General features: G+C 41.5%; 1 protein-coding gene across 4 annotated transcripts in view; it reads left to right on the forward strand.

Annotated features, from left to right (window-relative positions):
* Positions 1-11764, forward strand: part of MAP3K20 (mitogen-activated protein kinase kinase kinase 20) — a 175192-nt gene extending 163428 nt beyond the window's left edge. For all 4 annotated transcript variants that reach the window (XM_082465365.1, XM_082465363.1, XM_082465366.1 and 1 more), the window contains 4 exons: positions 1969-2085; positions 4452-4526; positions 7031-7181; positions 10226-11764. In XM_082465365.1, coding sequence (XP_082321491.1) covers positions 1969-2085; positions 4452-4526; positions 7031-7181; positions 10226-10926 — 1044 coding nt within the window. In that variant the 3' untranslated portion in view covers positions 10927-11764. The remainder of the gene's footprint in view (positions 1-1968; positions 2086-4451; positions 4527-7030; positions 7182-10225) is intronic.
* Positions 11765-13104: the final 1340 nt, after the last annotated feature.

The following is a 13104-nucleotide window of genomic DNA, read 5'->3' on the forward strand; positions in this document are numbered from 1 at the left end:
CCCCCCAGCTTCCTACCGAAGCCAACAGGTTTTCAGCAGCCCCTTTGTTAACGTTCTTCCATGATAATTGTGTCCGAGCTTGCTCAGGGAACATTCCAGGTCTGCTTGTGTGAGAGCATGTTCTGGTTTCAGCATGTAAGGAGCTCAGTGCATTATCCTTAATCTCTCAGAATCCTTCATTCTTCAAATAATATAAGAAAGAAGATGAATTTATGATCCAGGGGTCAAATTTGGTGCACAGACATGGGTTTCTTTTTCCTTTTAATTGCATACACAGTGTTTGTACCCCAACATTTTTATTATTAAATTTTTCATATAAATTTTTCAGCAAAGTTGAAAAAATTTTATAGGAATTCTTGTATACTCAGCTCCTAGATTCAAGCATCAGGATCTACTTGCTTTATTACATATCTGTCCATCCCTCTATCTTCTTAACCATCTATCAATCTTTATTTTTGGATGCATTTCAAAGTAATTGCAGATACGAGTACACTTCCTCCTAAATACTTCAGTATACTAGAGTTCAGTAAGAAATGCACATATCTGAAGTATACATTTGCTGAGTTTTAACAAATGCATACACCTATATAACCCAAACCGCTATCTATAGAGCATTACCATCCCCAGAAAGTCCCCTCATGCCCCTTCCCAGTCAGTCCCCATCTGCAGAAGCAACCACTTTTCTGAATATTTTCCACTGTAGATTGGTTTTGTCTGTTCTAGAAACTCATGTAAATGGAAGCCTTAGTTTGTTCTTTTTATACAAAATTTCACTCGCTGTAATGCTTTTGTGATTTATCCATGTTATTGCATGCATCAATAATTAGTTCCTTTGTATTTCTGAGTATATTCCATTCTATGAAAGTGTTGGTCAACACTTGGCCTATTTCCAGTTTTTTAGCTATTATGATAAAGCTGCTCAGAACAATACTGTACAAGTCTTTTTTCATTTTACTTGGGTAAATAGTTAGGAGTAGAATTTCTGTGTCATAGAGTACGTATATGTTTAGTTTTATAATAAATTGCCAAAACTTTTCCCAAAGTGATTTTACCATTTACACTCCAACCAACAACCCAGTAGCTCCAAATCACAGCCAACATTTGATGTTATCAGTCTTAGCCACCTGGTAGGTATATAGTGGTATCTCATTGTGGTTTTAATTTGCATTCCCCTGGTGACTAATGGTGTAGAGCACTCTTTCATTACATCGTGGTTTTACTGAAAATTTAATTAACATACCATCATTTAAAAAATCAAGAGGTTTCATACAAGAATCAGATATCCAACTTTTCATAAATCATTAAAGGACCTAGCAAGACTAGACTCATATTCCCACATGGGAACAATCGACAGAAGCTGAGTGGTGGCTGTCCCTTTAAGGCAGTTGCCCTTTAGATCCCAAGAGTCCCTTAACCCTTCCCATGACCACCCCCCCCCATGCTTGGGCCAGTTTTGCATTGCCATACATCCTCACATTTCCTGTTAAGAAGAAAGGGAGCTATTTCTTGAACCCATGTCATTACCAACACTGGAAAAGTGAAAGGTAGATCAAGAGGGACTTATATTTCAAAAAAAGTGGGAAGACCACATTTCTTTGGGTCAATGCAAAAATATCCCTACAATGTTTAATATGTAAATTAAGTGGGTCTATTTTGAAAGATTACAATTTAAGGCTCTGTAATGAAACTGCCTGGCTTTATTCATTTTTATCTGCCTTGTTCCTTTAGGATGTGGAGTTTGCAACGCCTATAATAGAACATTTAGATTGATAAATGGTGTCTCAAGACCGCCCCACCTGGGGATTATTTAGATATAGAAAGAGATCTAATTTCATGTCCTTTTATTGATTAAAAAAAAAAACACTCCAGTAATCATTTAGAATACGTCATGTGTTATAAAACATTGAGACTAAAAAAAAAAAAATTGTTTTACTTTCTCAAATTCTATAATTTTTCTTTTAATTCCAGGATTGTAAGTGGAAAATGTATATGGAAATGGATGGGGATGAAATTGCAATAACCTACATCAAAGATGTGACATTCAACACTAACCTGCCTGATGCAGAGATTTTAAAGATGACAAAGGTAGAGTTCTATTTACTGCTTAAAAGTTTTTTTGAATTCACAGATATCTAACAAAGACATTAAAATACCCCAGCAGTGTGCTTTTGTGCTTGTGATGCTCACACCAGCTCAGCCTCAAGCTGGCTGTTGAAAGGCACATTTTATTTAGCAGATTGAGATCATATAGTTTTTTGTTAAAATTCCACTTAACGCTGTGTGAACTAAAAAGTACTACAGAAAAGTGTCGTTTAATTTTTTTTAACTTTCTTCTACATTTCTTTATGTGTATTCTGTCATTTATTAAAGGAAAGAAAATGCTAATGATGTAAATATTTACCTCGAATTTTGGGTCATTTTAAACTCTTAAAAACTTGTCAGGAGAAAGGCTTTCTTGGTGGTGTTGAATTTCTTGAAGAACTGAGATGAGATTATTCATGAAGCACATGTTGAAGTCTTCATGGCTTCCTTGAGTTCACACCTATGAATTCCCAGAGTGGCCAGAGAGCATCTTACTACTTTGGGGTCAATGGTACAAGCACACCCATTAAAACACTGAAGACAGTCTTAGAGAAATGCTTAGCTTCTCTTCAAAATGGAAAAAATTCAAATCTGTCCAATAATACTGAAAAAATACATATAAGACTTCAATTGTAGAAGGTCAACAACTCAGGTGAATAACCATGATGTCAATAGGACAGTCACGCTAAACGTCACATAAGCCATTAACTCTAGTACACTCTTGACTGTGTATTTGGTTTCAGTGAGGAAAATGGGGCTGGCAGCAAAGAGTCATGGTACAAACACAAGTGGGGAAGTGAAAAGAGTCTTCAAAGCCACAGCATTAGACTTGCGAATGTGTTCGCTCCCCAGGCATGAGATTGCTAACCACCCAAGTCCTTTTAATTTAGGAGTATATGCATATTCCTTGTTGGATTGCCCTGAGTAACTGGAAGTTATGTTATTTATCACAAAGGTTATGATCTGCTTTCACCTTTCCCTTATTCTGTTGGGACAGACTGTGTTTTGGTATCTTGGAGACTGGACACACACTTTCTCTTTCCTCCCCACCTGTGCCATCTCTGGTTGCCGCCAGTTGTTAGTGGCTTCAGTGTCACTGAGAAGCAAGTCATTGCCTGATAACGGAAGGAAGTCACTCAGAGCAAAAAGAACGGGGTGGAGTTATAAAACTGAATACAGGTGCTTCTGCTCTAAGGCCATATATGCATTCTAGAGGAACCATATCTTCTGCAAAATCACGCAGCAACATTAACAGGGCTTATGGGAAAAACAGGATTGGGGAGGGCCGTTCAAAATCTGTAGAACTTTTTAACATCAACAGAAATAATAAAAATCCTAATTAAGGAAAAAAAAAAAAAAACAGAGAAGATTGATTCTTGTCACAGGAGAGACTAGAAGTTGACTCCATACCCAGACAAACTTTGTCACAAACCTCCCATCTGTTCCTCTAAGGGCCCATTCATCTTTCCTAAAAATCATTTACTCTCCTCCGAGAGGCCTACATCCCCCTCTTCCCCTTCCTCTATAAAGATGGCATTTAATCCTGAATTCTTTGAGTTACTCATTTTTCCCTGGGTATCTCCTGTGTATACATGAGGTATACATGTTAATAAAAATCTCTTTGTTTTTCTCTTGTTAAAAAAAAAAAAGCCCAGTTAAATCTCTACCACATTTGCTTTGTGCCTATCTCATGGCCAGTCAGTCATTTGCAGCCTTAAACCTGGAATGATGGGTTGGGGGGTGGGAAGAGAGTGGAGCTTCACTTCTAATAAAGACCATTTTCATCAAACTTAAAATAGGATCCAAGGCATAGGCTTCTTTATTACTCATTTATTTTAATACAGAGGAGAAATGTCTTCCCAGTTTCATTTGCACCTGCAGCATTGCTGGGCAGCCTGATATAGCCAGAAAGCAGGGTGGTTATGAAGCCGCAAAACCAGCCACTGCTTGCACCCAAAAAAGTCACTTTAGGGTCTTGTAAGGTTGTTAAGGCTTTCTCCTAATTGTGAGAAAGCTTTCTGCTGAGGCTTCCAGACATTAGCTTGAGTTAATGACCTAATGATTGGATTGAGTGATGTATCAGAAAAGAGAAGATTGTGGGAGACAAGATTAGCTGTTCACAAACATAGGAAAGGATATCTTATGAAACCAAACCCCCAAACATTAGACATTAGCATGTTGTGAGTAATCACATGTGAACCAACATGAGTTTCCTAATAATCTGACATCATGGCTTTCATGATAACCTGAATCACGCCCTATTTGCCAATTTTGTACGGCCCAGCCGGCCTCCAAGAAACCTTCGCTGTAGCAGGCAGGGCAGGCTGTATGATGGCACTACACCCATCCTAACTTTTGTTTTTTTTCAGCCCCCGTTTGTAATGGAGAAGTGGATTATAGGAATAATGGAAAATCAGACTGTAGAATGCACAGTCACGTATGAGGTAAGCTTGGCAGGGGGTGGGCGCCTGTTGGCTTCACCATCAGTTTCTCCCTAGGGATTTATTTGCTCCCTCAGAGTGCTTAAAGTTTATTGGAAGAGAAACTACTTAACCAACATGAGTATGGGAAGATCAATACAATTATTCTAACAAAATGTTGGGAAGGATTAAGAATGGGATACACTTGCCTAGAGATTGAGGTAGTAATTCATTCATTCATCAGTTAATGATTGAGCACCTTCTGCATACCACGTATGCATGTGTGAGGTACTGGGGAATATGGAACAGTGACCAAAACAGAGCTCTGCCTTCTTGGTGCTTAGAGTCTAGGGGTGAAGGTAGATCAGCAATTTTTCACAGAGTGCAACTTCTACTACCACCTGGGGGTAAGGGGGGACCTACTATCAAAACCAGACTCCATATATTTCATATATGGAAAAATAGAAAAACGTATACTTTAGAAAAATTAAAATTCATATATTTAGCAAATACCTACCAATCAGTAACGTTCCGTGATTAGGCTAGACTAAATCTCTACTCTCTCGAGGCTTATATGTACTCCAGTGGGGGGAGATACATGATAAGTAAGTAATCTCAGAGTGATAAGTGAGAACCAGAAAATAGTGAGACACGGGGCGTTAGATTGGGTGGTGAGGGAAGGCCCCTCCTCTGAGGGGGAGGCAACAAGGAACAGCAGAGGAAGGGCAAGTGCAAGTTCCTGAAGCACAGAGGGCGTGACAAGGCTAGAGAGGTGGGCGGGGCCGAGCATAGATCCTCCGGAGCCGCAGTGAAGAGTTTGGATTTACGGTAAGCACCGTGGGAAGCCAGTGGGTGTTTTAAGTAGTGTGCTGCTTTAAATGATCTAATTATGTTTTAAAAATCAGCAAGGTCTTCATGGTGGTGGGAAAAGCTGCTTCACGAGGTAGAGAAACCCTGGGGGAACGGGGTGGAGGGAAACAGTTATAGCAGAGTCTTGGCACCCATGGAGATATTAGTATGCAGCTACCCTTAATAGGACATGCCCTCATTCATTCAGTCATTTATTCAACCAAGAAACATTTAATAAGTATTTGCCATGACCTAGGCACTGTGAGAGGAGCTTACACCTGTGTTATCTCGTTAACCTTGTGCAAATAATCAAAAATAGGGAGCATTGTCTTCACCTGGCAGCTAGGGAAAACGGGCTCAGAGAGATGAAAGGCGGTCCCGAGGCTTGGGGTAGTCAATGAGAGTAGGTAGAGTCACACCCAGGTCCTCTGACTGTGAATACAGTTTCCACTCTTCCTGTTCTATCTGTTCCCTTCCTAGCAGTAAGGTGAGGGAAGTCAGCCTGGAATGGGACTTAGTGCGCTGCTGCATTGGGATGGTTTTCTGAGCTGCCAGGGTGTGGCTTTTTAATGTGAGAAATCCAAACCCTGGACAGTCCGCTTATCCAGGGTGGCCTGATGCTGGAAGCTAATTAGGACAACAGCAATGATTTATCCTCATCAGCCAGGATGCACTGCCTGTCAGGGATAAGGCCCCTGAGAAAGAGCATTAATCGTCAAAGCGTTGCCTGCAGGGCACAGAACCTAAATAAAAGGAGTTGACTGGTCTTGAGGAACTTGGAATCTGGACTATTCTAGAGCCTGTTGACCAGCACCGCCCCCACCCACCCACTACTAAGGAAAAGCCCTCTTTTAGTAACTGGACAGTCATAACAGCCAAGTTTCATCTCTACCTGCCTTAGTTCTGGAGATACACCTCACCAAGTTTTCCCTTCTCTTTCTCTCTCTCCTGCCTCTTCCTCCTCTCCTTCTTCCTCCTTCTCAGGCTCCATGATGATATGCTACTTGTGTCTGTAACAGTCACTTGAGGATTTTAAAAAAAATATATTTTCATAACCGTATCAAATCCTGAGAGGCTCTTCAATCTAGTCTGATTTGTGACACCTGGTGATGAGGGGAGCACAGGACAAAGAAAGTGGTGTGTCTTGATCCGGCGTCCTCTCCTTTTTCTAATCCTTATTCTTATTTCTCTATCCTGCCTCACTTTTGCATTTGTTACCCTGTACCCTCCCATGGGGGTAATTAGTCCCACCAACCTACCCACACTCACCCAGTTACCCAGGATGATCACAGACAGTCCTGGGCAAAATAGTGGTCAGATTTTTATTTATTCAACAAAATATCTGTATTCAACTACTATAAACAAAAGACATTGTTTATCATTACTTATTAAACGAAGAGGTAAGTTGAGATTTGCCAACTAACAGATTCTTAGAGAAGACAACCACCTTTTTAACTACTATAGTCCACTAAGGAATATAGTGGTTAAAATTTTTCTTTTAACCAGATTACCATATCCAGGCAAACCGTGCAAATATTTTACCTAATGCATTATGATAGTGTTCTAAGGAGTTACACTGAAGGGATATGATAACCTGGTTTTCCTTCCTTCCTATTTTATAAACATGTGGATATTTGGTTGTGGGTTTCTCTCCCTTTTTTTTTTTTTTTTTTTAACAGAGTGATGTTAGAGCTCCAAAAAGCACTAAGCACATCCATTCAATTCAGTGGAGTAGAACGAAACCTCAGGATGAAGTGAAAGCTGTCCAGCTTGCCATCCAGACGTTACTCCCCAACTCAGAGGGCAACCCTGGATGCAGGTCTGACTCAAGTAAGTCAGCTGTGCACTAGACATGTTCCAAAGCGGAAATGTCAAATCCTCAGACCAAGGATAAGGGCCAGTCTGTGAATTGATATAGATTTCTAATATAATACTTCCTTCTTCTTTTTTTAGAATATTGGTTTTATACACAAATTATATGGAAAGTAGTATTTATGGGCTTGGAAATAGGGGCATATTATAATAAAGTACAATATTTGGATAACTACCATAAAAAATGAAAATTAGTGATTATTTTATATTGGTAAATAAAAATATGTATGTATATTTATACACATATATATTTAGTTTCCAAAATTGTAGATAAAGATAAGAATCATCTGCCATGTCCAACAAACCTTCCTGTAGAATCACTGCTATCACTGGGGCAACCTCTTGAGTCCTGAACACCATGGATCCGTCAAAGCATAAGAATGATAGGGGTGGGGCTTTCCTGGTGGTCCAATGGTTAAGACTCTGAGCTTCCACTGCAGGGGGTGTAGGTTTGATCCCTGGTCGGGGAATTAAGATCACACGTGCTATGCAGTGCGGCCAAAAAATGAGAAAAAAAAAAAAAAGAATGATAGGGGAAGGGAGGGAGGGGGGAAAATAAAAGGAAGGAAGGAAGGAAGGGAGGATAGAGAAAGAGAAAACATGAAATACATATGCTGGGTAGCGGTGATAGTAATTACAGATGCTATAAAGAAACCATTTAGAAATAACAGAGGAAGGCAGGCTGACTTGCTGTTGAACTGGTCATTATTTGCTAGCTTCAGGGAAGAAGTTCTGACCTTCACCTTTGCAGGTCCAGAAACTCTAATACAACCCAGAGTCAGGCTAACAAACATGCAAGAGATGGATACATAAAAACCCATGCAAATCACTTTTCACGTGAGAAACATACCTCCCCAACAAACCAGAAACACATGTTTTCTGATCAGTGCCTCTTCTTCCCAATAAGAAAATATACCTGAGAAGCCATAACAGAAGGTTCTTTGGTGGCATGGAAACAAAGTACCCTGACGGCTAGTGTCCCTGAGTTATGAGAGCCTAGCTTCTGTGTCCTTCACTATAAGGACTTGCTTGCCAAGCAGACTAGGTGTGTTTTTTGTTGTTGTTGTTGTTTTTAAATTAATTTATTTTATTCTATTTATTTTTGGCTGCATTGGGTCTTCGTTGCTGCTCCCCGGCTTTCTCTAGTTGCGGCGAGCGGGGGCTACTCTTCATTGTGGTGCGCGGGCTTCTCATTATGGTGGCTTCTCTTGTTGCGGAGCACGGGCTCTAGGCACGCAGGCTCAGTAGTTGTGGCTTGCGGGCTCTAGAGTGCAGGCTCAGTAGTTGTGGTGCACGGCCTTAGTTGCTCCGCAGCACGTGGGATCTTCCTGGACCAGGGCTCGAACCCGTGTCCCCTGCACTGGCAGGTGGATTCTTAACCACTGCGCCACCAGGGAAGCCCCAGACTAGGTGTTTTTAAACGCCCACCAGCCAGGGGGCCCAGGATCCTGGGCAGTACTCTAAACCCAACAACACGGGTTTTAACTATAATAAAATTTATTGTCTTCCATAACGAGAAGTCCAGAGGTAGGCCGGGCTCCAGGTGCAGTACGATAAGCTGCTCAACCATGTTAAGGATGAGAAATGAACCTTTCCTTCTTTCCACGCTGCCATCCTCAATATTATGCCTTTGCCCTCAGCCTAGCTCCTCTCGTGTTCACAGTCATCACATAAAGATATGATAAGGCCCACAGGAAATGAGAGGTCAATCCCCTCCCTGTTCTCATGTTTTGGAGTAAGAAAGACTTGCTTAGAAACCCCCTGCAGACTACCTTTCAGGTTGCTATGGCCAGAGCTGAGCACCTTGTGCGTTCCTAACCATGGCATCGCTATGTCTGGCTTGGACTAATCGAAGTCTGCCTTAGAGCCAGATGTGGTCAGCTTCCCCCATGCACATGGCTCCGTGGAGGGGGTTGGACACTGCACAAAGTCAGGGTTCTGTTGGAAGCTAGGATTTCAGAGACGTCCAAATGACGGGAAGAAGGCGTGTGGTGGTCGAATGAAACCTGTGAGGAGTGTCTGAACACAGGAGGTCGCCTGTATCTGGATGCGTCCCTCACCTGAGAGGCGTGAGTCACGTGTGCAGAGCAGTGAGGGAGGTTGCTTGCTGGCAGAGGGAGGTAGGCATGCTCTGTTCCTCTCCAGAAGCTCCATCGGCACAAGCAGGGCCAGAGTAGCTCAATGAGGACACCAGGGAACTCAAGAATGCGGGCAACTCAGGCCCTTGGGAAGACAGAGACCATCTTAAATGTGAGGAACTAGCTTATTCACTGAAATATAGCTTACTAGATGGCTCTTGTTAATTAACCATGTTCTTTTACCGTAACTTCTTCCTGTTTGCCATGAAGCTTCATTCTTCATGCAGAAAACATTTCTTATTCCTGAACCTCAGGAATCTCTCCTCTGGAGATATGAACTGTCTTTCTCCCAAACAATGTCTAGCTGTTTCAACCATTAGAACCCAATTTCTTTTATCTGCATTTAGGGTTCTTGAGGATTTAAAAGTGCTGGTTGGCAAAAAGCCTTTTGTTTACTAAACATACCTCTGCCATCCAAAGACACTTAAACAGCAATTTCTAGAAGTGACAACATGGCTAAGTGGGAAGAAGATGGGATTTAGATGCAGAAGGACCTGAGATTCTTAACTGATTGACCGTGGGTCCAGTGACTTCACCTCTCAAGCTTCGGTCTCCTCAATTCTAGAATGATATTATTAGTGTTGACCTGAGAAGATTTTTGAAGGGTTAAATGAGATACTATACGAAAAGCCTTTGGAACAGTGCCAAGCATATAGCATAAATTTGGTAAGTACAAATGTCCTTATTTTTTTTTTAAGTACTTATAATAATAAAGGAAATGTCCTTATAACTAGCCTAGAACGTCTATGAATGGTAAAACTTCGAGCTTCCCAAATAGGCTTGAAGTATCCTGAGACAGGCTTATGAATTAGGCATGCAGATTTACTGTAGCTTCAAAGATGTTCATTTCCATTTCTTCCGCAGGTGCTGATTGCCAGTGGCTGGATACTCTGAGGATGCGGCAGATTGCATCCAACACCTCCTTACAGCGCTCCCAGAGCAACCGCATCCTGGAGTCACAATTCTTCCCCTATCTCAATGACCAGGACTCCTATGCTGCTGCTGTGAGACGGACCCAGGTGCCCATTAAGTACCAACAGATTACACCTATAAACCAGTCCAGAAGCTCCTCTCCTACTCAGTATGGACTGACCAAAGACTTCTCTTCTCTGCATCTCAACTGCAGGGATAGTGACTTTTCCAGTCTTAATACTGACAGCTCTTTAGAGAGGGGTCGATACTCAGATAGAAGCAGGAACAAATACAATCATGCTAGCCTATCACTCAGTTCTTCTCCCAGAGGAAGATTCAGTGGAAAAAGTCAGCATTCCACTCCTTCAAGAGAAAGATATTCTGGAAAATTCTGCAGGGTTTCTCAGTCAGCACTCAATTCTCACCAGTCACCTGACTTTAAGAGAAGCACAAATGCCTCCCATCAACCCAGGACCATCCCAGGGATGCCTTTGCGCACAGACACTGACTCACAAGCCAATGAAGAGGAAAGCAAAGTCAGCGAAGGGGGGTGGACAAGGGTAGAATACCGGAGAAAACCCCACAGGTCCTCTCCTGCCAAGACCAACAGAGAAAGACCCAGAGGAAACTTCCGTGGAAGGAGAAACTTTTGATGAATTGAACTAGTTGAGCTTTTCCTAGCACGTTTTTTTTTTAATGTAATGGATTTTGCTAATGTGCTGCCTTCCAACCGAATTGACAAAAAGACAACCGTTCCATTTTTTGGATTTGGGAAATACCTTCTAAGTGAGACTATAGCCAAAACAGGGCCAAATCATGGACGTTGGTTGTCCAATGTAAGTAACTAGACTTAAATGTAACCAAACATGTTTTATTTCCCTGAATTAACATCTTTAGAGGAGGGAATATACCATTTTATTACCCTAGCCATCACTGTTCTGGTTAGCAGGGCCTAGACTAGGCTGAGGTTAAATGGAAAAACTTACCTTAAATGGGGCACTCATCTTGGGTGCAAAATTTAAGGGAGGAATCAAAAAGCTCAGTAATCAAGATAAATAATATTCTAGTGTAATATTTAAATAAATGAAAATTAACGCAAAAAAACTGTGATAAAGAATCGAAATTCTACATAAAGACAGAATAAGTATTACTGATTTTTCCTTTTGTCTAAGGCTCCCATATGGCTTGGCAGGGCACTGTTACTGATCCTGTATTTAGAATTTTGATGTTTTTTTCATCATGTATTTTTTGCATTAATTTTCTCTTTTAAAAATATTGCATTAAAATATCATTTATCTTGATTACTGAGGTGTTTTTTTTTTAATGACCCCTTAAATTTTGTGCCCAAGGCAAGCGCCTCACTTGCCTTACCCAGTCTCCACACTGCTGGTTAGTATTTATTTTAGTAAGATATTTGGGTTTTTATCACGGTCAGAGCCAAATTGATTTGACTTGTCATTTTTAGGCAATAAAAAAGGTTATTGAACTTAATGTTGATTATGATGCCATATATCATACCTTAAGACTCATCAGAAACCGAAGATCTCAATTGCCTAGGAGATTTGTGGTTATTTCTTTCCCAAAGTTCCCAGGGACTGCCCTTGAATATCATTTTCTGTATTTTGCCAAAGGAGGAGCAAAGAGGGGAAAACAACGGTCCGTAAAGTCCTCTTGGGATGTCAGCACTCTAAAATCTAAAAGAAAACAGACACAGAACGGGATGATAACATCACAAGCTAAAAGCCAGAGAAATTTAAAATTACCAACACCCTGTTAGAGCCAGACAGTAAATACCATCCTTGTAGCAAGAAAGCTGTAAGCAGCTGGGGGTAAAGAGGCGAATGGTACGGGTGGGTGGAAACTGCCTGCAGTTTAGGACAGGAATTGTGGGATCCAGCTTGGGAAATTCTTCATATTTTTACAAATCAAAGGGTCAGGTGGCAACGAACATATTATATGTCAAATGAAATAAGTGTTGCTTTCAGTACCTTCTGAGATTCTGTTCAACATTCACTGACCCTGAATATCAAGTGTCCTTTGGCCTGGATAGGATTCTCAATGCTCCGTAGAAATCCACATGACACACTGGCAATTCTGGGGATGGCGGGGGTGTTGGGGGAAGTTCTCTTTTAATAGAAACCGGTCTTCAAGTACGTGCGTATATTCCCAGAGTAGCTGCCCTGTTCTAATACAGTGCTTGGGGCCTGGGGGTGGAAACTGCATTTGGGCAGCATTAGAATCTAGGTTATAGGAAATGACCTTTACTTGAGAGGGAAGCTGTGACCTAAACATCAATGCGACAACTCAGTTGTCTAACTCTTATTGTCTGCCATCTGCATTTACAAGCAAAAGCGATAGGAAATGGTGACATCAGACACCGAGGTCCTCTTTTCCACCATGGATAACCAGCTTCTCTAAGGTTTTAAGCTCCACTGTGATCCTTTCTCACGAAGCTTGTATCAACCACAGTCTGTTTTCAATTATTTTTTTCCCTTTGTCCTTTGTTCATGTTTAATTTTTTTAAAAGTGAGCTAATACAAAGTATGCTATCTTCATAGCATGCTGCTTCCAAATAAGCAATAAAATATTTTCTTTGATTAGAATTTCTGGATAGGGCTTCCCTGGTGGCGCGGTGGTTAAGAATCCGCCTGCCAGTGCAGGGGACACGGGTTTGAGCCCCGGTCTGAGACGAGCCCACATGCCGTGGAGCAACTAAGCCCGTGCGCCACAACTACTGAGCCTGCGCTCTAGAGCCCACGAGCCACAACTACTGAAGCATGCGTGCCACAACTACTGAAGCCCGTGTGCCTAGAGCCCGTGCTCTGCAACAA

The sequence above is a fragment of the Balaenoptera physalus genome, assembly GCF_965194825.1.
Source record: "Balaenoptera physalus genome assembly, chromosome: 6".
Classification (NCBI taxonomy): domain Eukaryota; kingdom Metazoa; phylum Chordata; class Mammalia; order Artiodactyla; family Balaenopteridae; genus Balaenoptera; species Balaenoptera physalus.